The sequence below is a fragment of the Trichomycterus rosablanca genome, chromosome 26 (assembly GCF_030014385.1).
Source record: "Trichomycterus rosablanca isolate fTriRos1 chromosome 26, fTriRos1.hap1, whole genome shotgun sequence".
NCBI classification, from domain to species: domain Eukaryota; kingdom Metazoa; phylum Chordata; class Actinopteri; order Siluriformes; family Trichomycteridae; genus Trichomycterus; species Trichomycterus rosablanca.
This window is the reverse complement of record NC_086013.1, coordinates 1417137-1437662: the sequence shown is the minus strand read 5'-3', so window position 1 is coordinate 1437662 and position 20526 is coordinate 1417137. Positions and strand designations below refer to the sequence as shown.

At 45.5% G+C, this 20526-nt stretch overlaps 1 protein-coding gene across 2 annotated transcripts in view; it reads left to right on the top strand.

Annotated features, from left to right (window-relative positions):
- Positions 1–18846, top strand: part of nova1 (NOVA alternative splicing regulator 1) — a 19252-nt gene extending 406 nt beyond the window's left edge. Inside the window, exons 2-4 of one of the 2 annotated variants that reach the window (XM_062988889.1) lie at positions 8913–9056; positions 14723–14889; positions 16320–18846. In XM_062988889.1, coding sequence (XP_062844959.1) covers positions 8913–9056; positions 14723–14889; positions 16320–17339 — 1331 coding nt within the window. In that variant the 3' untranslated portion in view covers positions 17340–18846. The remainder of the gene's footprint in view (positions 1–8912; positions 9057–14722; positions 14890–16319) is intronic. The other variant, XM_062988890.1, reaches the window with a different exon arrangement.
- Positions 18847–20526: the final 1680 nt, after the last annotated feature.

Here is a 20526-nt window from a genome sequence, read left to right as displayed (position 1 = left end):
TGTGTGTGTGTGTGTGTGTGTGTGTGTGTGTGTGGTGCTTTTATCTTGTCCTCTCAGCGTTCGGGGCATCTGTCCATCCATTCATCCGTCCATTCATTCATTCATTCATTCATCCCGGGACTGGAAGTGGCTTGTTTGTCCTTGCCGGGCGTCCAGCGCGGGGCCCCTCTCTTTTCACATGTCAGGGGACCGTCTCAGTGTGTGTGTGTGTTGGGGTGCATACAATGCCATTCCTCCTGACCCCCCCTCATGCGCTTGGACAAGATTCCCGCGCGAGACCGCACCGAGACGCGCCCGGGTCCGTCCCGGCGCCCCCCGGTGAGTCGCAGCAACAGATTGCCGTATTTACGCCGGCGCGGGATGCAGAAAAACCTGTTACTCATGCGGCGCTTCTCCTCACACCTCCCCTCTCATTACTGACACGAACGGAGGGGGGCGGCGAGGAGGGGGGGGCAGGGGCGAAGGAACATGGCTTCCCCTGCACGCCTCTTCTGGAGCGAAGGCTGGTTCGGGCTCCGTCAGGCTGCAGGTGATCCAGACGTTACCTTTCGCCTCCGAAATCGTCCGACGAGCGTCGCGGTGGAGAGAAAAAAGAAACGCCCGGACGCGGGCAAAGTCCAGCCTCCGCTCACGTTCGCCAAGGTCAAGCGCTCGCCTCACCGCCGCGAGTCTGAATCGGCCGCAGTGCCGTTCGCAGAGGCGCGGAAGGTTCGGCGCTCGGGCTGCGCCGGAGGTTCAGGGTACAGAATTCGTGATGTCGGCGCTCAAAATGGTGGCGCATCTCGTGGCACTAGAGAGAGAGACGGGGTCATGACAGGTTAGCTGGTCGAGTCGGGGACGTCATGCTGCCGCTTTCTGCCCCATCAAAAGGAACAGAAACCTGAACTCTTTTGGCACTTGTGTTACCCGCCTCACAACCAGTGGCAGCTTTAGACAGAAAATCTACCGGGAACCTTCAGACATTTAAAACCTTTTGGTTATTTAGGACTTTTAGACCTTTACGACATTTGAGACATTTGAGACAATTTGGACCTTTAAGACCTTTAAGAACCTTTAGAACATTAGGACATTTAGATCCTCAGGTCATCTAGAACCTTTAGGACATTTAGGACCTTTGAGATCTTTAGAACCTACAAGACCTTTGAGATCTTTAGAACCTACAAGACCTTTAGGACATTTAGGACCTTTGAGGCATTTAGAACCTTTAGGACCTTTAGAACATTAAGACATTTAGGACCTTTAGAACTTTTAGGACATTTAGGACCTTTGGGACATTTAGGACCTTTAAAACCTTTGGCACATTTACAACCCTTGGGACATTTAGGACATTTAAGATCTAAGATTTAAGATGGGACATTTAGGGATTTTAAGACATTTAGAACCTTTAGGACCTTTAAGACATTTAGGACTTTTGAGACATGTAGGACCGTTAGAGGACATTTTGGATGTTTGGGTCATCTAGAACCTTTAGGACATTTAGAACCTTGTGACATTTAAACCCTTTAAGGACCTTTAGGACATTTAGGACTTTTAGAGCCTTTAGGACATTTAGGGACACTTAGGACATGTGAGACATTTCAAACCTTTCTGAAGTCGTTAATCTTCTCGTCCTCGTTTGTAAGACGACTGAATCTGTGCGGCATCGATGAAGCTCAGCCTCTCGCCGTCCGCTTTATCAGCTCTCACATCCAGATGATTGAAATCTGCCCTCGCCGTGAGTGTGTGTGAGAGTGTGTGTGTGTGTGTGTGTGACTGCAGCCCGTGCATCAGTCACTGCACCCTCGGATGCCGGTCAGGCACCAGCGCGCGGCAGAGAGGGCCGGCGGGGACGGACTCGCGCCGGAGCGATGATGTAATGCGTATCCCAGCGTGCACCTGGGCCGTTGCGGAGGACAGGTACGCCGCTCCTGAACGGTACCCGCTCTCAGAGGACGAGTCTCGGGTCAAAACGGACGAGTCTCGGGTCCGATTCGTCCTCGGTGTTTAATCAATCTCAGATTCGTCTGGAGGGGGCCGGTATTGATTAAACCCCGAGGACGAACCGAGATCGAGACCCTCGGTATACGGGGTGTGTGTGTGTGTGTGTGTGTGTGTAGGGGCGTGTAGGGTGTGTGTAGAGCGACGTGCTCTATTCAGGGAATCTCGATAGTATTTGGACGCTGTCCAGGCCGTTCTTCATCTGACGGCTTTAAAGAGCTCGTCGACGTTATTTATAGATGGAACGACCCCCTCGAGTCGAGGCTGTCAGCATCATCGCAACACACACACACACACACACACACACACACGGACTAAAGTGGCAACCTGGCAGTGGTGGGGCTTGAACCAGCGACCCTCTGAATACCAGTCCGTTACCTTAACTGCAAGGCTACACCTGCCCTACAAATACATCAGCCATACTGACCTGACAGGCACAAATTCCCACAGACGTACTTCAAACTGTTGTTGAAAAGGTCACACAGTGGTCACTCTGCTTTAATGATGTCCGGAGCATTTTCATTCTCATCCTGGAAGAGACCACTTCAATCATCTCATCATTTCGATCAGGTAATGGGTCACTGTGTTGGTTGGCACTGAACCACACCTCAAACCTCGTCAGCCAAACACCGGTGGTCTAGCATTCAGGCCCGTTCAGTTCTCTTGGTGTAAGCCGTACATGCTGCCAACCTCTTCAATTCCCCTTCAATGCCCCCCCCCCCCCCCATACACACACACACATCTCTCTCCAAGACACGCAGGTAATAGTTTATTTACAAACGCTGTTTCCAGAAGAGTTGGGACGCTTCGTATTTGTTTGTTTGTTTGTTTCTTTGTGTTTGTCCTGCTGACGTGATCCGGTCAGTGAATCCAGACTGGATTTAATCCGAGTTTAAACAGAATCTGCTGCTCTTTTCTCTCCTGAATCCTTTTACTGTCTGTGAAAACAATGATAAGATTAAGATTTATTTAATAAAAGTTCATTTTCTTTATTTTAATAACATCATTAAAAAGCAAGTCTTTATTATTAAATGTCTGACTCATTTCATGAAACATTTCACATCTTTTTACACCTCATATCATGTCGTTCAGCTGAAACACTCAGATACTCACAGGAATAAATAAATCAATCAATAAAGGATCAATACACAAACATATTCAATTAATTAACTACCACATTTATTCATCCAGAATTACGCATCATACGTCTGCTAGTTCACATATCAGGTAACGTCCAGTCACCTACATGATTTGAAGGAAGCGGCGGAGGCGAGAGAGGGATGCCGCAAATGCTGCAACTGAAATGGCATTGTGATGTCATAGATGGGACGAGTGAATCAAAAGAAAGAGTCAGTGATGTCACAGAGGCAAACAGATGTTCATTGATGTCAGAAAGAAAGAAGAAACCCGGGGAGACGATTCGTGACGTCACAGTGAAGCAAACGGCTTCATCATCCGGCTGCATCATAATTTGGTGACGATGACATCATAGTTTGGTGATGATGACGTCATAGTTTGGTGAAGATGACATCATAGTTTGGTGACGATGACATTGTAGTTTGGTGACGATGACATCGTAGTTTGGTGAAGATGACATCATAGTTTGGTGACGATAACATCGTAGTTTGGTGACGATGACATCGTAGTTTGGTGAAGATGACATCATAGTTTGGTGACGAGGACATCGTAGTTTGGTGAAGATGACATCATAGTTTGGTGACGAGGACATTGTAGTTTGGTGAAGATGACATCATAGTTTGGTGACGAGGACATTGTAGTTTGGTGAAGATGACATCATAGTTTGGTGACGATGACATCGTAGTTTGGTGAAGATGACATCGTAGTTTGGTGACGATTACATCGTAGTCTGGTGACGATGACATCGTAGTTTGAAGTGATGACGTCACTACCGAAGCCGAAGCTGCGCTAACAGAGCAGCGTTTATTCTCGTTTGTGAACAAAGGCAGATGGTTGGAGAACGTGAGATGCCGGAGTTATTTAGCGGGTTACGTAAGCGTAGCAGATGTAGCACCAGCGCGTTCACGTCAAGAGACGAAGGAAAGTTTCTGACGTTATTGAACATTCCTCAAAACAATCAGTAAGTTAAACAGCAAATTATTTCATCCAATAGTTTTACACACTCATTAATCAGTCGGTCATTCATTTCCACCACCCGCTTCATCCTGGGAGGGGTCGCAGGGGGTCGGGGGACGCCGACGCCCTACTAGAGCCTCCACACAGCTCATTCTGTGGAGCGCTCGCCCTGTGATGCTCACCTGTTTAGGTACAGTGGTAGTCTAAGCTGTGGATTTAAATGCTGCCACTGTTGTACATTGACATCTTAAGCTCATGAGTTCGAATCTCAGCTCTGGTCCAAGGGAGGGGGGGTCAGAGGGGTTCCTCATAACTGCAGTTATGCCCTCTGCTGGCTGATTGATGGTGCTGCACAGAGACGGGGGATAATGAAGATCAGTGCGTGACTCTCCATGCACGATACAGATCTCCATCTGAACCCGCCTGGTGTCACCGGAGGGAGTGTTGGGTACGACCCTCCTCGGTCAGGAGTGGAGGTCTGCAGCAGTAGAAGGGAATTGGATATGACTAAATTAACAGGAGAATTAGGAGGAAATGCATTAAAACGATTCTGTATTTGATTTCATACTCGTGGTTATTTTGTAGTCCTGAGCTAAACTGATACGCTGAGATCTGCTGAAGCTTCAGTCTGATCATGAGTCTGATGTAGTGCAGCAGGTCTGTGTGGCATTCTCTCTCTCGGGTTTGATCCTTCTGCGTCTCTTTTATAATCTGGTTTTAAGTTCAGACGTCTCATCGTCTCCGGCGCAGGAGGTTAAACTGTTCTGTTAGAACGTTAGTGTGTCGTCACCTCCTGTCCTTTATAGCTGAGAGAACCGGGTCCTGTGTGTGTGTGTGTGTGAGTGTGTGTGAGAGTGTGTGTGTGTGTGTCGGCGCTGGCTGGATCCTGCAGGAGAAATCTCTGGATTTATCTTCCATACGCTGCAGCTCTAACTTCCACCCGGTCCGTCCTGCAGAACCCGCAGTGATCAGGACCGCTGTGTGTCAGGCGCTGTGTGAGCTGCTGTATAAAAAACGCTTTTATATTTAAATCATACAAATTATAGGAAGATTTATAAAACATTTGTGTTTTTATTTAGTTAATGAAACAAATGACAGTGACGACTGGAGGGTCGTGACTAACACGCCCCCTCCGACACGTGTGCAGTACAGACCGCTTCTTTTCACCTGCATCAGACGGGTTCATACGGAGATCCGTATCACACACGGAGAGTCACACTGATCTCCATTATCCCCCGTCTCTGTGCAGCGGCATCAGTGAGCCAGCAGAGGTCGTAACTGTAGCAGTTATGAGGAAACCCTACGTCCCTCCCTCCCTCAGACCAGCCAGTCATTGTGCGTGTAGGCTGAGATTCAAACTCACGAGCTTGAGATGTCAGCACTTGATGAGTTCCCATGTGTGTGTGTGTGTGTGTGGACAGACTAAGGACAAGCCTAGGACAGACTTAAGACAGACTTAGACTTAGAACAGGCTTAGGAAAGCGTTAGGACAGACTTTGTTCCACCTTGAACAGACTTAGGACAGACTTAGAACAGACTTAGGGCAGACTTAGTATTAAGACAGAATTAGGACAGACTTAGTCTTAGAACAGACTTATGACAGACATAGGACAGACTTAGGCTTATGACAGACTTGAATAGACTGTCGACAGACTTAGACATAAGACATAGACTTAGGACAGACGCAGAACAGACTTGAGACAGATTTATGATAGACTTTAAACTGCCTTGGACAGACTTGGTCTTAGAACAGAATTAGGACAGAGTTAGGACAGTTAGGACAGAATTAAGACAGAGTTAGGACAGTTAGGACAGAATTAAGACAGGTTCTGCCCATTGATTCCAGTTAACGATCGTCCATCACCAGCATTTCCAAAGAAGTGGAACCCAGGCCTTTATGATCACATGACTAAAGCTTGCGTCTGTCCGGTCCTGGTCCAGCGTGAGGTTCCTGTAGAGTCCCTGCGCCTGAGGGTGACGGGTATGAAGGTGTGGATAAATTTAGCCTCCCGCCAGCCTAAAGCGGGTCAGTCTCATCAGCAGGACTAATACAAGTGGGACAGGAGGAGGATGGTCAGAAACCTCATCTGAACTCGACAAAAGTATTGGGACACGCCTTCTAATGTTTTACATTTATACATTTTAGCCACATCAGTCACTAACAGGTGTAATAAACGAATGATATAAAGGACATTTTCATGATTATAACTGTGCAGCAACAGTTTAGGGAAGGCTTCTCAGAAGATCACACAGGGGTCACTCTGTTTTAATACCGATTTTGATTTCGAAACAAATCTGACGGTCAGGTGTGCGGATACTGTTGACCGTACGGTGTGTGTGCCGAGGTGTGTGTGTGTGTGTGCGAGGTCCTCTATTGTAGTTTGATGATGTAAGGCTCCCGGCCGCTGCTGTCGAGGCTCGAGTGGCCCGCGGAGAGCTATAAACCACAGCGGACTCGTGCCTCGTTACACAACCTGACCGCATGACCGGACCTCCAAAATTCCTCCTGAAGATCAATCACGTGCTGACCGGTGGTGAATTTAGAAAGAGACAGGCGTTTCTGATCTGATCTGATCTGTCCTAGGTGTCGAATTCTTCAGCGGGGTTTAGTTCGGCTCGTTTGTGATTTACTCGATGGATTTGGAACTCGGTGGTTATTATTATTATACGTTGGTGCTTTCAGTGTGGATGAAAGTGGTCAGTAATCACGGACTCTGATCCTGAGCTTCTTATTTTAATGCTTTTATTTTCGTTCTGGCTCGAGCGCCTGGGTGAGGAAGCAGTCGAGGCTTAAAAAGATTTAAAATGCACATTCATTTATTTTAATTATATAAAAAATCAATGAGCAAACGAATCCTGCCAAATTTACGCTCAGGTTTTATTTTCCTGGAAGAAAAGTTCTCGTCTCAGGTCACTGCAGAGCGGAGGAATTAAATTTTATATTAATATTTTTATTAGCATCATAATGTATTTCAACATTTACTGACTGTTATCGGTACAAGTGACGTCCTTCAGTCCTGATGAATTAAAACAGGGTGGATTAAATACGTGCAGAACGTAGATGTGGGGCGTCATGGGCTCATTAAGAAAAGAGGGTTAAATAAATACAGAGGAGGCCAAAAAAATGTAGACACACTTTGACTTCCACCTCTGTGGACTTTATGGAAGTTTATGGAACTCCTGATTTACATTTTCAGCATTTAGGAGACACTTTTATCCAAATTGACTTACAGTACTGGGACAGTATACAGTCTAAACAATTGAGGGTTAGGGGCCTTGCACAAGGGCCCAACAGTGACAACCTGGCAGTGGTGGGGCTTTAACCAGCAACCTTTTGATTACTAGTCCAATACCTTAACCACTAGGCTACAACTACTCTACATTTTTTTGGCATTTTTTATGATTCATAGTACCGAAAACACCAGATCAGATTTGATTAGAACTACGAGGGTCTTCAAAAAGTTTCCAGAGTCGTACCAACGTTTTTGTTTTTTTTGCATTTTCTCCCCATTTTCCTCCTGATTTAGCGACTCAGTTTGTCTTCCGCTGCTGAGAGATACCAGATTGCATCCGAGGAGAGCACGTCGCTGTACACGCCTCTTCCGACATGTGCACAGCTCTCCTCTTCTCACCCATGCATTCTGCACAGGCGTCTCTTCTGCCAATCAGGGTCCTTACACAGCATATGAACACCCACTCACCCGCACATAGTCCGGTGGCCAATTAGTATCTGCTTCAGCCAATTATGCCGAGGAGTTCAGAATCTCGGCTCTGGTGTGCTAGCGGAATATCCCGCTGTGCCACCTTGGCACCCGTCATACCAACTTTTCAATTCTGTCAGCAAAAACATTTTTTTGGTTGAGCTCGTAGCCACTGATGCGCCGCTGCCCTCACATCATCATCATCATCATCACATAAAAATCTTCTTCCCCTTAAAGCTTCTTTGCAGATAAATCCGGACTATAAGCGTCTCTCAGTCTCTCAGACACGACTGATTACTCCTCCTCCTCCCACCCTCACCGCTTATAACCACAATATAAAAGTGCAGAACCATTTTGAAGATCCCTCGTATATAGACGTGAAGATAAATGACAAACAGGAGAAACGATTCTGTTTATTTCTGAAGGATGAAAAATACAAAACAACATGATTTCATCTGGAAACTGAAGAATCTACAATATCAAGTCATTTTAAAATATATAAAATTACAGCTGTTTGTTTATTTTAACTATTATTGTAGCTTGAATGATTATTTTAATGTTGCATTGATCATGTAGTTGAGGTTTTGGGCATCATGGGGACGTTTATTTTAGTTTAGTGTTGCTGAGGTTGGTGTGAATTTTTGGTATGCAGTTTAAAAAAATACATTAAATACATTAAAACACACTTTACACTTTACCTGTGAGTGAATTGTAGTGAAAAATCTGATCAGGTTTCTTTCAGAATGTTTAAATAAAGCTGCAGCGTTTAGATTAAAAAATATATAAACATATAATATAATAAAGCCGGAGTGAACGCTGCATGGAGCACACTCATTCCAACCTCGAACTCCCAGATCTTTCTGTCTTCAATATTAATTTAAAGAAAACAGATAGGGGAGCGCCCACCTGACGATCAGGAGGGGTTCACTCCTCTCCTCTCCTCACACTGCACATTCCAAACTGTCTACAATGCTGAAATGAGTGAAACGCTCGTGTTCCTCTTCCAACCTCGAGAACGATGAATTACAGGAACCTGAGGGGTCACTGAGAGTTCATTTAAAAATACAGATGAAGATTCTTTACTAATCCACTCTGTGTGTGTGTGTGTGTGTGTGTGTGTGTGTGTGTGTGTGTGTATAGAAGAGGGTGAGTACTTCCTGAAGGTGCTGATCCCCAGCTATGCAGCCGGTTCGATTATTGGAAAGGGAGGACAGACCATCGTCCAGCTACAGAAAGAAACCGGGGCCACGATCAAACTGTCCAAGTCTAAAGATTTTTACCCGGGTAAGATCACACACACACGTACACACACACACTTATACACACACACATGCATATACACACACACACACGTACACACACACACACTCATACACAAACACATGCATATATACACACACACACTCTTATACACACTCATACACATACACACACACTCTTATACACACTCATACACATACACACACACTCTTATACACACTCATACACATACACACACATGCATATATACACACACTTACACTCATACACACTCTCATAACCAAACACTCACGCATGCATACATATACACACATGAACACACACACATGAACACACACACATGCATGTACACTCAGACACACACAGACACACACCACACACACACGTATGTATTCATTAATCGTGGAATGCTTTGAAAGCTTCGTTTGATTTTCTGTAGCTGAAGCTGTTTAGGTGTGTGTGTGTGTGTGTGTGTGTGTGTGTGTGTGTGTGTGTGTGTGTGTGTGTGTGATATTAGGAATGACCAGGACTGTTCAGGGTTTGAATTTGAGATTTTAGATTGTGTTGTTGCAGGTATAAGATGGGTGCAGATGGTCAAGGAACCTACATGTGTCATTTATTCATTGTCTGTTTTACCACCTCTTTATCCTGGTCAGGGTCGTGGTGGGTACAATTCATTGGACAAAAGGAAACCCACACAGACATGGGGAGAACATGCAAACTTCACATAGAAAGAACCATGAGTTTCTGCACTTGCTGCAGATCTTTGACCCTGAGAGCTGATCTGTGTCAGATTGTTCGACCGCTGGATCCTTTGTTGTTAACGATTAAGCTGAATTAATTAGGGATCATGATCGTGATTAAATTATCATTCATTATTCATCCGTTCACTGATGACAGTATTAATCTTATACAGAATCGATCACACACACACCTGATAAACATGCTCAATAATCACAGTCAGAGATTTTAAAATCATGCAGGAGCGCTGAAGCACGTCGTCCACACCTCGCCTTCATCCCATCGTTTCAGCGTACGATTACACGTCGTCCATCCAGTCGTTTCAGCGCCTCGCCTTTGCCCCCGTCGTTTCAGCGCCTCGCCTTCATCCAGTCGTTTCAGCGCCTCGCCTTCGCCCCGTCGTTTCAGCGCCTCGCCTTCATCCAGTTGTTTCAGGGCCTCGCCTTCGCCCCGTCGTTTCAGCGCCTCGCCTTCGCCCCGTCGTTTCAGCATACGATTACACGTCGTCCACGCCTCGCCTTCATCCCGTAGTTTCAGCATACGATTACACGCCGTCACGCGTCCAAACCCGCGAATCCTTCAGAGCGCAGAAATCACACAAAGCGCCGAAGCACGTCTTGTACCGACCGCACGGCCTTTATCTCCTCGTCCCATTTCCACCCAGAATGAAGCTCGAGCGGGAAAAATGAGTCTTTTGACGGTGCAAATGAAAGCGCGGCGCCCCGCTTTGTCAGGTTTTATTAATGTTTACAATTTGAGGGAGAAGTAAAAGTCGGAGCGAACGTGAGGAGTCGTGCAGCCTGAGGCAGGAAAAACTACTCGAGTCTCTGAAAAACCCTCAGGGATAAAATAGTGCTAATACAATGAAGTTTCACATTATTAAGTTTTGTTATTCAAACCCTAAAAAGGAGGAACATCAGACCCTATAAAGGAGGGCATGAGACCCCAAAATAGGAGGTCATCAGACCCCAAAAAAGAGGAACATCAGACCCCAAAAAGGAGGGACATCAGACCCCAAAATAGGAGGGCATCAGACCCCAAAAAAGAGGAACATCAGACCCCAAAAAGGAGGGACATCAGACCCCAAAAAGGAGGAACATCAGACCCCAAAATAGGAGGGCATCAGACCCCAAAAAAGAGGAACATCAGACCCCAAAATAGGAGGGCATCAGACCCTAAAAAGATTCCCTGTGCAGCCTGGTGACTTCTCTGTGCTCATATAAAAGGGCAAGCTGAATTACACTCATTAAATAGTTTGTGGAATAGTGGTCACTTTATTTTAAGGGAAATTTGTCCACATGGTAATCCAAGTACCACCAAGAAAAGCTCTGAAACCGAAGGAATAAGGGCAAAACTGTTCACAGTCAAGCGAGCTTTACACCACCGCCCGCTAGGAGTGTAAAATCTGGATAAAGTTACACCGAGAGCACACCGGCACATTCATGCTGTTCCTATCTAGACCAAGCGCATGTACGAGCTTTAGCTTTGTGTGGGCTGTAATGTGACAGCTGTGTTAACAGGTCCACACACACACACACAAACACACTCACACACACACTCACACACACACACACACACACACACACACACACACACACACACACTGAGCTAAAAACGTACTTTAGTCATTGGGGTCAATAAAATGTCAGAACAGTCCTGTTTGAGATTAAAGCTGCACACACACACACACACACGGTTCTCCTCTCTCACTGTGTGTGTGTGTGTGTGTGTGTGTGTGTGTGTGTGTGTGTGAGGCGTCTCTTATATAAACTTTATTACCGTGTCTCATTTCTGCAGGATTTGATTTCACTCGTTTATCTGCTCCGCTCCAGACGACGTTTCCTTAAAAACTGCATGAAAATATTAGTACAGAAAATTCAGGAGTGATTCTGAGTTTATTTATTTAAACAGTAGTCGGGTGTCGGCCTGCAGCTTCACACCCAGAATTATAATAAAAGCATCACACACGGGGCAGGTTTTGATGTGGCTGGTTTGGTTGATAATAGAAAGTGTCGTTAACGGCAGAAATAATAGAGAGAATCGTGAACCGATGATGTTACTGATCTCACAGAACTGAGAACTAAAGCTCATAAACACTCGAGTTCAGATTGATTCTCCAGAGCGCCTCATAAGGTCTTTAATTCTTTACATTATTAGTTTTTATTTCATTTAATTTTCACTTTTTTACAGCTTTATCCTGGTCAGGGTTGTGGTGAGCCCACCCATCCAAAAAACAGGGGTGCAAGGTGGGAATAAGAGACGTCGAACAGAGAAGAGTCAGACTGATAAATAATAATACAAAATAATAATATAATAATATAATATTATAGTAAAAATTATAAATAATATATAGAATATTGTGCAATTAATAATTTCCTATAATTAGATCTGCTTTTAACATGTTGAAAATAGCTGAGAATATTATTATTATTATTATTATTATTATTATTACTAGTATAACCATTTATAATATTATATTACTCTATTACTATTGCATTTATTATAATAGCTATTTTGTTATTATTATTATTATTATTATAATCATTATTACAATTATTATTAATATTATTATTATTTATTTATTTATTTTTATTAGATTATCATGTTTCTATTTCTAAACTATAATTCTCTTCCGCTGAGCGTCACAGCACTGATGTGATTTTATTTCTCATAACTTCCTAATAATAGTAATATGGAATATTTTGTGTAGGTATCTGCAGTGTGAGTGTGTGTGTGTGTGTGTGTGTGTGTGTGTGTGTGTGTATAAAGGTACTAGTGGTGTGAAGCTGAATTACGGTGCGTCCACTCATCACGCCTGCAGAAATACACACACTGCCCAGAGCACCTGCCCTGCCTCTCTCTCTCTCACACATACACGTGTGTATGTATATACGCACACACACACACACACACACACACACACACACACACACACACACCTATATTTGTGTCCTGTAATATTGTTGAATTACTTAATCTGAACAGATGAGCAAGGCACTACAAGTTAGGGTTAAGGGTTAGGGCTAAAGGTTAGGGTTAAGGTTGGGTAAAGGGTTAGGGCTTAGGGTTGGGGTTAAGGGTTAAGGGTTAGGGCTAAAGGTTAGGGTTAAGGGTTAGGGCTAAGGGTTGGGGTTAGGGTTGGGTAAAGGGTTAGGGCTTAGGGTTGGGGTTAAGGGTTGGGGTTAGGGTTAGGGCTAAGGTTTAGGGTTGGGGTTAGGGTTAAGGGTTACGGCTAGGGGTTATGTTTAAGGGTTAGGGGTTGGGGTTAGGGCTAGGGGTTATGTTTAAGGGTTAGGGTTAGACCAAGGGTTGGGTTTAGGGTTAGGGCTGAGGGTTAGGGTTTAGGACTAAGGATTAGGGCTGAGGGTTAGGGTTTAGGGCTAAGGATTAGGGTTAGGGGTTGGAGTTTAGGGTTAGGGATTAGGGTTTTCACCTTCTGGGGACTCATATTTCATCCCACCTCCAAAAACACACAGAAGGTGAATTCCATTTCTCCTGGATATGAATGAGTAAATCAGTTAGTGTGAATGTGTGTGTGTGTGTGTGTGTGTGAGAGAGAGAGAGTGTGTGTTTGTGTGTGAGAGAGAGAGAGAGAGAGAGAGAGTGTGTGTGTTTGTGTGTGTGTGTGTGTGTGTGTGTGAGAGAGAGAGAGAGAGAGAGAGAGTGTGTGTGTTTGTGTGTGTGTGTGTGTGTGTGTGTGTGTGTGTGAGAGAGAGAGAGTGTGTGTTTGTGTGTGAGAGAGAGAGAGAGAGAGAGAGAGTGTGTGTGTTTGTGTGTGTGTGTGTGTGTGTGTGTGTGAGAGAGAGAGAGAGAGAGTGTTTGTGTGTGTGTGTGTGTGTGTGAGAGAGAGAGAGTGTGTGTTTGTGTGTGTGTGTGCGTATACATATGTGTGTGTGTGTGTCAAGACCAAACAGAGCTGTGATTGTTTGTGCTGTAATTAATCTCAGCTCAGAGCTGCAGAAACGTCTGAGTGATAATAAAAGTCGACTCTCAGTGTTTCAGCAGGAGAGAAAATGTTCAGTCAGTCAGTGATTGTGTAACAGCAGGACAGAAATCAGGATGCAGGAATCAATTCATCTTCAATCTGCTGAGAGTCGAACATTCAAAACTCCTGCAGCTCAGAGAGAGAGAGAGAGAGAGAGAGAGAGAGAGAGACTAAAAAAGACCCGTGATTTACCCTACACACACACATATACACATACACAGATACACACACAGGGTTAGGGTTAGGGTTAAGGGTTGGGGTTAAGGGTTGTGGTTAGGGTTAAGGGTTAAGGTATACATGCACACACAAATACATACAAACAGATAAACACCTATACATAGAGTGAGACTATAAAAAGAACCAGTATTTACTCTTCACACACACACAAACACACACACACACACACACACACACACAGATACTTACACACACAGATGTTTTGGTCTTTTGGTGTTTTGATGTTTTGATACTTTGATATTTTGGAGTTTTGGTGTGTTGGTGTTTTTGTGTGTTGATGTTTTTGTGTGTTGATGTTTTTGTGTGTTGATGTTTTGGTGTGTTGAGGTTTTTGTGTGTTGATGTTTTTGTGTGTTGATGTTTTGGTGTGTTGATGTTTTGGAGTTTTGATGCTCTCTTGTGTTAAACACAACAAACAACAAACACACGTTTCTATGGTGAGGCTGTTGCTGCTGTTACTGTGACCATAGCAACAAGATCCTGGGCTGGTCGACAGCTGTATTGTTGAACACCACGACTGCCAAACAGGGATCAAGTGTTTGATTCATGTGTGTGTGTGTGTGTGTGTGTGTGTGTGTGTGTATTAATAAATACACATGCATATTTATTAGAATATACACAACATACACTGTTTCCTTGTGTGTGTGTGTGTGTGTGTGTGTGTGTTTTACACTTAATGATTAATCTCTCTCTCCCACTGTGTGTGTGTGTGTGTGTGTGTGTGCAGGTACAACAGAGCGTGTGTGTTTGATCCAGGGTACGGTGGAGGCGTTAAATGGAGTTCATAACTTTATTGCTGAAAAAGTGCGCGAGATGCCACAGAGCAGTCAGAAGAGCGAACCGGTCAGCATCCTGCAGCCGCAGACCACGGTCAACCCTGACCGCGTCAAACAGGTCTCACACACACACACACAAGGCCAACACAGATGATGACACATCCTGGATCTTAAAATGCAGTCGGTTCTAAGGGCGGGGGTCAGTTCTATTAAGAAGGGTTCTGTCCAGGATCTGGGGTTATTTTTACCTGCTGCTTGTTAGAGAGGAATAGTGAGAGAGGGCAGCTGCACATTAAGCCCTCGGATCAACAAATGGCTCAGATAAGCACCGCGCGTCCAATAAGAGCCTGCGCACCGCACCTCGACCCCTCTGTATATATAGCACCACGGTGATAATCTTTTAGCACAAGTATCAGAATTCAGACTGTGTTAGTGTCCAGCGCCGGCTCAAAATTCTCTATCAGAACAGGTCGGGCTGAACCACTGAGGAAAAAAACGATCACTATTACAAACAGTGATTCATTAATATGAACCTTTTTTATACACATCTTTTACATTAGATACTGGGCGTCCACACACACACCAGGGGTCATTAAAAAAACAATTGTTAGTTTAAAGGTAAAAGAGAAAGAGGACGGTCAGCAACAATATGGATGGACACAATGAACCAGCTGTTAAGACCCTGATTAGGAGCTGGACTTGACAGCACTTATAATATAATAATATAATAATAATAATAATAATAATAATAATAATTGCAATAATAATAATAATAACAAATATAATTGATTAATTGATTGATTGATTGAGTACTTTATTTATCCCAGAAGGGAAATTGTGGTAATAATAAATATAATATGAAATTATGAAAATAATTATTGTTATTACATAATAATAATAAATATAATAAATAATTAGCAATAATAAATAATAATAATAATAATAATAATAATAACTGTAATAATTATAATTATATTAAAATTATAATAAAAATCATTCTTATTATTATGTAATAAATAATAGTAAATACAATAAATAATAAACCATAAATAATTGATAATAATACATAATAACGGTAATAATAATAATAACAAATATAATAAATGTAATATTCATAATTATATAAAATTATAATAAAAATAATCATTTATTATTATTTAATAATAAATACAATGATAATAATACTAACAAGTATAATAAAAATGATAATAATATAATTAAATAAATACAAATAATTATAATAATATAATAAATTCAATAATAATAATAACAATGGGGGAAATATAATAATAATAATTAAAAGTAGTAATAATAATAATACAAAATAATAATGATAATAATAATATATACAATAATATATAATATAATATATAATAATGGGCAGCTTCCTCTCTGTTGGCTTGATCAGATACTGATAGAGTTTCCTAGAGCAAGAATCTGTGACCAACCAGAAATCAGCACGAGTCTCTCACGGTCTGTTTCAGTCTCTCGCTGCTTTATTGTTGAAGCTCCTTGTTAAGAAACCGTTTTATTTTCTCTCTGCTGCAGGCGAAGCTGATCGTGCCCAACAGCACGGCCGGGCTCATCATCGGTAAGGGTGGAGCCACCGTGAAGTCGGTGATGGAGCAGTCGGGCGCCTGGGTGCAGCTGTCGCAGAAACCCGAGGGCATCAACCTGCAGGAGCGCGTGGTGACGGTGAGCGGGGAGCCCGAGCAGAACCGCAAGGCCGTGGAGATCATTGTCCAGAAGATCCAGGAGGATCCACAGAGCAGCAGCTGCCTGAACATCAGCTACTCCAACGTCACCGGACCCGTGGCCAACTCCAACCCCACAGGTTCACCCTACGCCAACAGCGCCGAAGTCCTGCCCAGTGCCGCGGCTGCCGCGGCCGCCACCGCTTCCACGTTACTGGGTCAGGCCGGCCTCGCCAGCTTCCCCTCGGCCATGTCTGGCTTCTCGGGCAACGACCTGCTGGCCATCACCTCGGCCCTGAACACACTGGCCAGTTACGGCTACAACACTAACACTCTGGGGTTGGGTCTGAACCCCGCTGCTGCCTCTGGGGTGCTGGCCGCGGTCGCCGCCAGTGCCAACCCGGCAGCCGCCGCAGCTGCTAACCTTCTCGCGTCATACGCCAGCGAAGTGTCCGGCGGAGCGGCTCACCCGGCTGTTCATGGCCTCGCCGGTTTCTCGTTGGGCTCGCTGGCGGCCGCGACAGGCGCCTCCAACGGATACCTGAACCCGGCATCTTCCCCTCTAGTGGCCTCTTCACTGCTGGGCACAGAGAAGCTCGCCGAGGGCGGCAAGGAGGTGCTGGAGATCGCCGTGCCCGAGAACCTGGTGGGCGCCATCCTTGGAAAAGGAGGAAAGACGTTGGTGGAGTACCAGGAGCTGACCGGGGCGCGCATCCAGATCTCCAAGAAGGGCGAGTTCATCCCGGGCACGCGCAACCGCAAGGTGACCATCACGGGGTCGCCAGCGGCCACACAGGCGGCGCAGTACCTCATCAGCCAGCGGATCACGTACGAGCAGGGCGTCCGCGCCACCAACCCACAGAAGGTGGGCTAGAGAGGGAACTCCAGCCAGGGGGGAGGGAGGGGAGGGCAGCGCAAGAAAAAAGGGATACGGAGGAGGAACGGCCGGGAAAGGACAACAAATTAGATCCACGCTCGGGAGATCGGAAGACGAAGGGAACGGAAAGTGGAAAGCAAAGCGGGGCGGAGCATCACAGAACGGAAACGAAAAAAAAGTCTTCGGCTACAGAACTGGGGCGTCTGATTGGTGACTGTTGTTGTTCTTTTTTTTTTATTTTTTTTATTTCTGTTTTGAGAAGTAAGAGGGCTTAGTACTGAACCCTGTGGCACTCCAGGAGGGAGGAGACTCAGACCTCACCTCCTCTCTCTCCCACAGACAGTCAGGGACCAGCTAGGTTCAATTTCACGTTTCTGTCATTGGCACGGCCTGTACCAGTAACCGTACCTCGTGTCGGCTCGGTATCGGAAACGCGCCACCCTTTACGAATATTTTTGGCCCGGAGCGGTCCGGGAGTTTCGTCGGGTTTTCCGGGAGCGTCTCCGTTCCCTCCCGGCCGGCCTCGCTCGCCGTTAGAGACGTTCTTCCGTGGGTTCCACAGCAGGTTGTTTGGATATCTTAGACGTAGCCGCGTTCCGATTTTACTCAAACCTGTGAGTTCAGGTTGACCTGAATGTATGAAAACAAAATACTCTGATGTTTTTATTTTTTTATACGCATGGGGGTTCGAACCGAGTCTCCGATCGGCATCAGCAGCTAGACAGGCGGTCACGCGGTTCGGTTTGAGAGGACAGGAATGTAAAACACACACACACACACACACACACACACGTAAACACGCACACCGCGGGCGCAGTTCTGTCGGCGGATCCCTATTTGGTGCTACAGAGAAAAAATCGCGCCGATTTAAAACCACATATCTTCAGATTTCGGTTCCTTCTTCCTCCGATTATTAATCGACGGGCAGTTCTGTGATCGCTCGTTCACTTTCATGCACTCGCGTAGTCGAGAACGCCAAAAATCCACACCGCCAAAATATGAGGGATAATAATAAGGCCTGATGGGAGGCTGGTAAACACATCAAACACCCTTCGCTCTGATTTGAGGAACGCCTGTATTGTTTTACAAACGTATCGCTCCGATTTAAAGGGTTTTTTGTACTCGCTGATATACCTCATGTTCAGACAGAACGGGAAAAAATATTACAAATATATAAGGGTTGCAAACTAGCTTTGTAGTTCGGCCATTTCACAGAATTCTGGCAACAGGGGAAACGTGTGAACCGCAATACAGCCTTTATTAAAATATTAAAAACATATAAATATTAAGCTGTTCTCGTGTTCCGTCCTTCCCTGAGAAACCGGAGGGCTGCCGCGTCTTTCCTGTAGGGTCGTCCACATTCCGGGGTGACCGAACCTAACAGCCCCGCGTCCGTCGCCTCGTGGGACGCGCCTCCCGGAAAACAGCATGGCTGATAAACACATAGCATGCCGTACAGTGAGCGTCGTCGTCGTCGTTTCTGCTGCTAGTCGCATTTTTTTACGCCCAGCTGGGGAGATCGAGGAAGCCGGCGATCTCCTTCAGACCACACTGTGAATGGAGTGGCTGACGCCCAGCCTGAACTCTGGAATGTACTGTACATACCGTATCGTCCGGACGCCGTCAGAGAGACGCATTCGGGTCATTAATTAGCAGAGCTCCGTCTGAACCACGACCGTCTATATTTATACACACGTACATCCATCCGTACGGCGGCGCCGGATCTACTGACCCAGATACGAACCCGCGGCCACATTCATCATCCGCACACGATTCCCAGATCCTGATCCTCTCCGGAGCAGGGTGGCCGCTCGGGGGCCGAGGGGGATGAGAAAGGAAGAGAGTGAGAATGCTACACTAATCTTGCCTTAAGAAATCGCCGATGTGCTTCATCGCCGAATCGCTTGCTCAGATTCATCCGTCCGTCCGTCCTGAGGAGCGGAGCGTTCCCGTGCTCTTGGTTTAGGCTGAATAATTCATTCCGGAGATCTGAGACGTGAGCGCGAAGAAAATTTCAGAAGCACAAGCGCGGCACGGTCTCTCCGTCTTGCCGTCTCGCGCATTTCGCTAATAAAAAAAATAAGTAAATTACCTTCGCGCGGGAATTTAATCCGGTAAAAATGAAGAGACTCGGAATGAAATTGCGGATCCTCTCGCTCTGTTCTCTTTTACTCCGCTCGGATCTTCCTGCTCCTCTTCTCTGTACGACCTCTCGGGCTCCGTCGCTTTTCCTTTTTTTGTGCTCACATCGTATTTATTCTCTTTCTCTTCGGTATCCGAGCTAACCATACATTCGGGCTAGCTATAGTTAGCGGTAATGCACACTTGCTCTTTCCTGAGCAGCAAAATGTGACATCACATGATCTTTGTCCATTGATTTGAGCATGGCTACGCCCATAAATCGTATCCTCGGATACCTTAGCACCCACTTTTGTTTAAAAAATACATACATAAAGGCTAATAGAGGCCGACGACTCTCTGCAGTACCTCCTTGACCGGGTCAACACCCTGTTCATCACACTCCTGCTTTCTCAGCTTTCTCACCCTTTGTTCTGATGGACGTTGATGTATGTAAGCGTACGTTCCTCGGCTATGAGCACGGTCAGACATCCTCTCCACCCTCCTTGTCCCTTTAGGGGCGGATTACGGCGCTGTAAGGACCGCGCCTCTACACCTCTGCTCGGCAAGCTCGTCTTTTCTCTACGACCCAGAAACAGTTCCATTAAGGCCTCGACCTCAATCTCGGATCAGTCCCTCACCGTGTGAAACGTCGTGCACCATCACCCTAAAAAACACAGGGAACCGAGAAGTCCGGGCGACACCCACCTCAAGCTGGAAGGACTGGAATGACTCGACGTCGTTCGTACCCTGTGCTCTCTTTCCTTTCTCTCCTGGAGAGAAACGATCCGAGCTCGTCTTATCTTCCTTCTCCTCTTTATTTTGTTTGTTTCAGGTTTTTTGGGTTTCTGTTTTGAAATGAAACTGTGGATTCCGTCCTGTCCCATGGTCTTTGTGGAACTTTAGTGTCGTTCTCTAGTTCGTAGTCTAAATCTAAATGCAGTTGTCTCGCGCCGTGGGTTTTCCGTGTGTGAACTCGTACGTTGTGACGACAGTCGCCGATCCAGCCGGATTAAGATTAGCTTCGCCATTTTGTCCGTGCATTAGACGTCGCTCTAATCGGGAG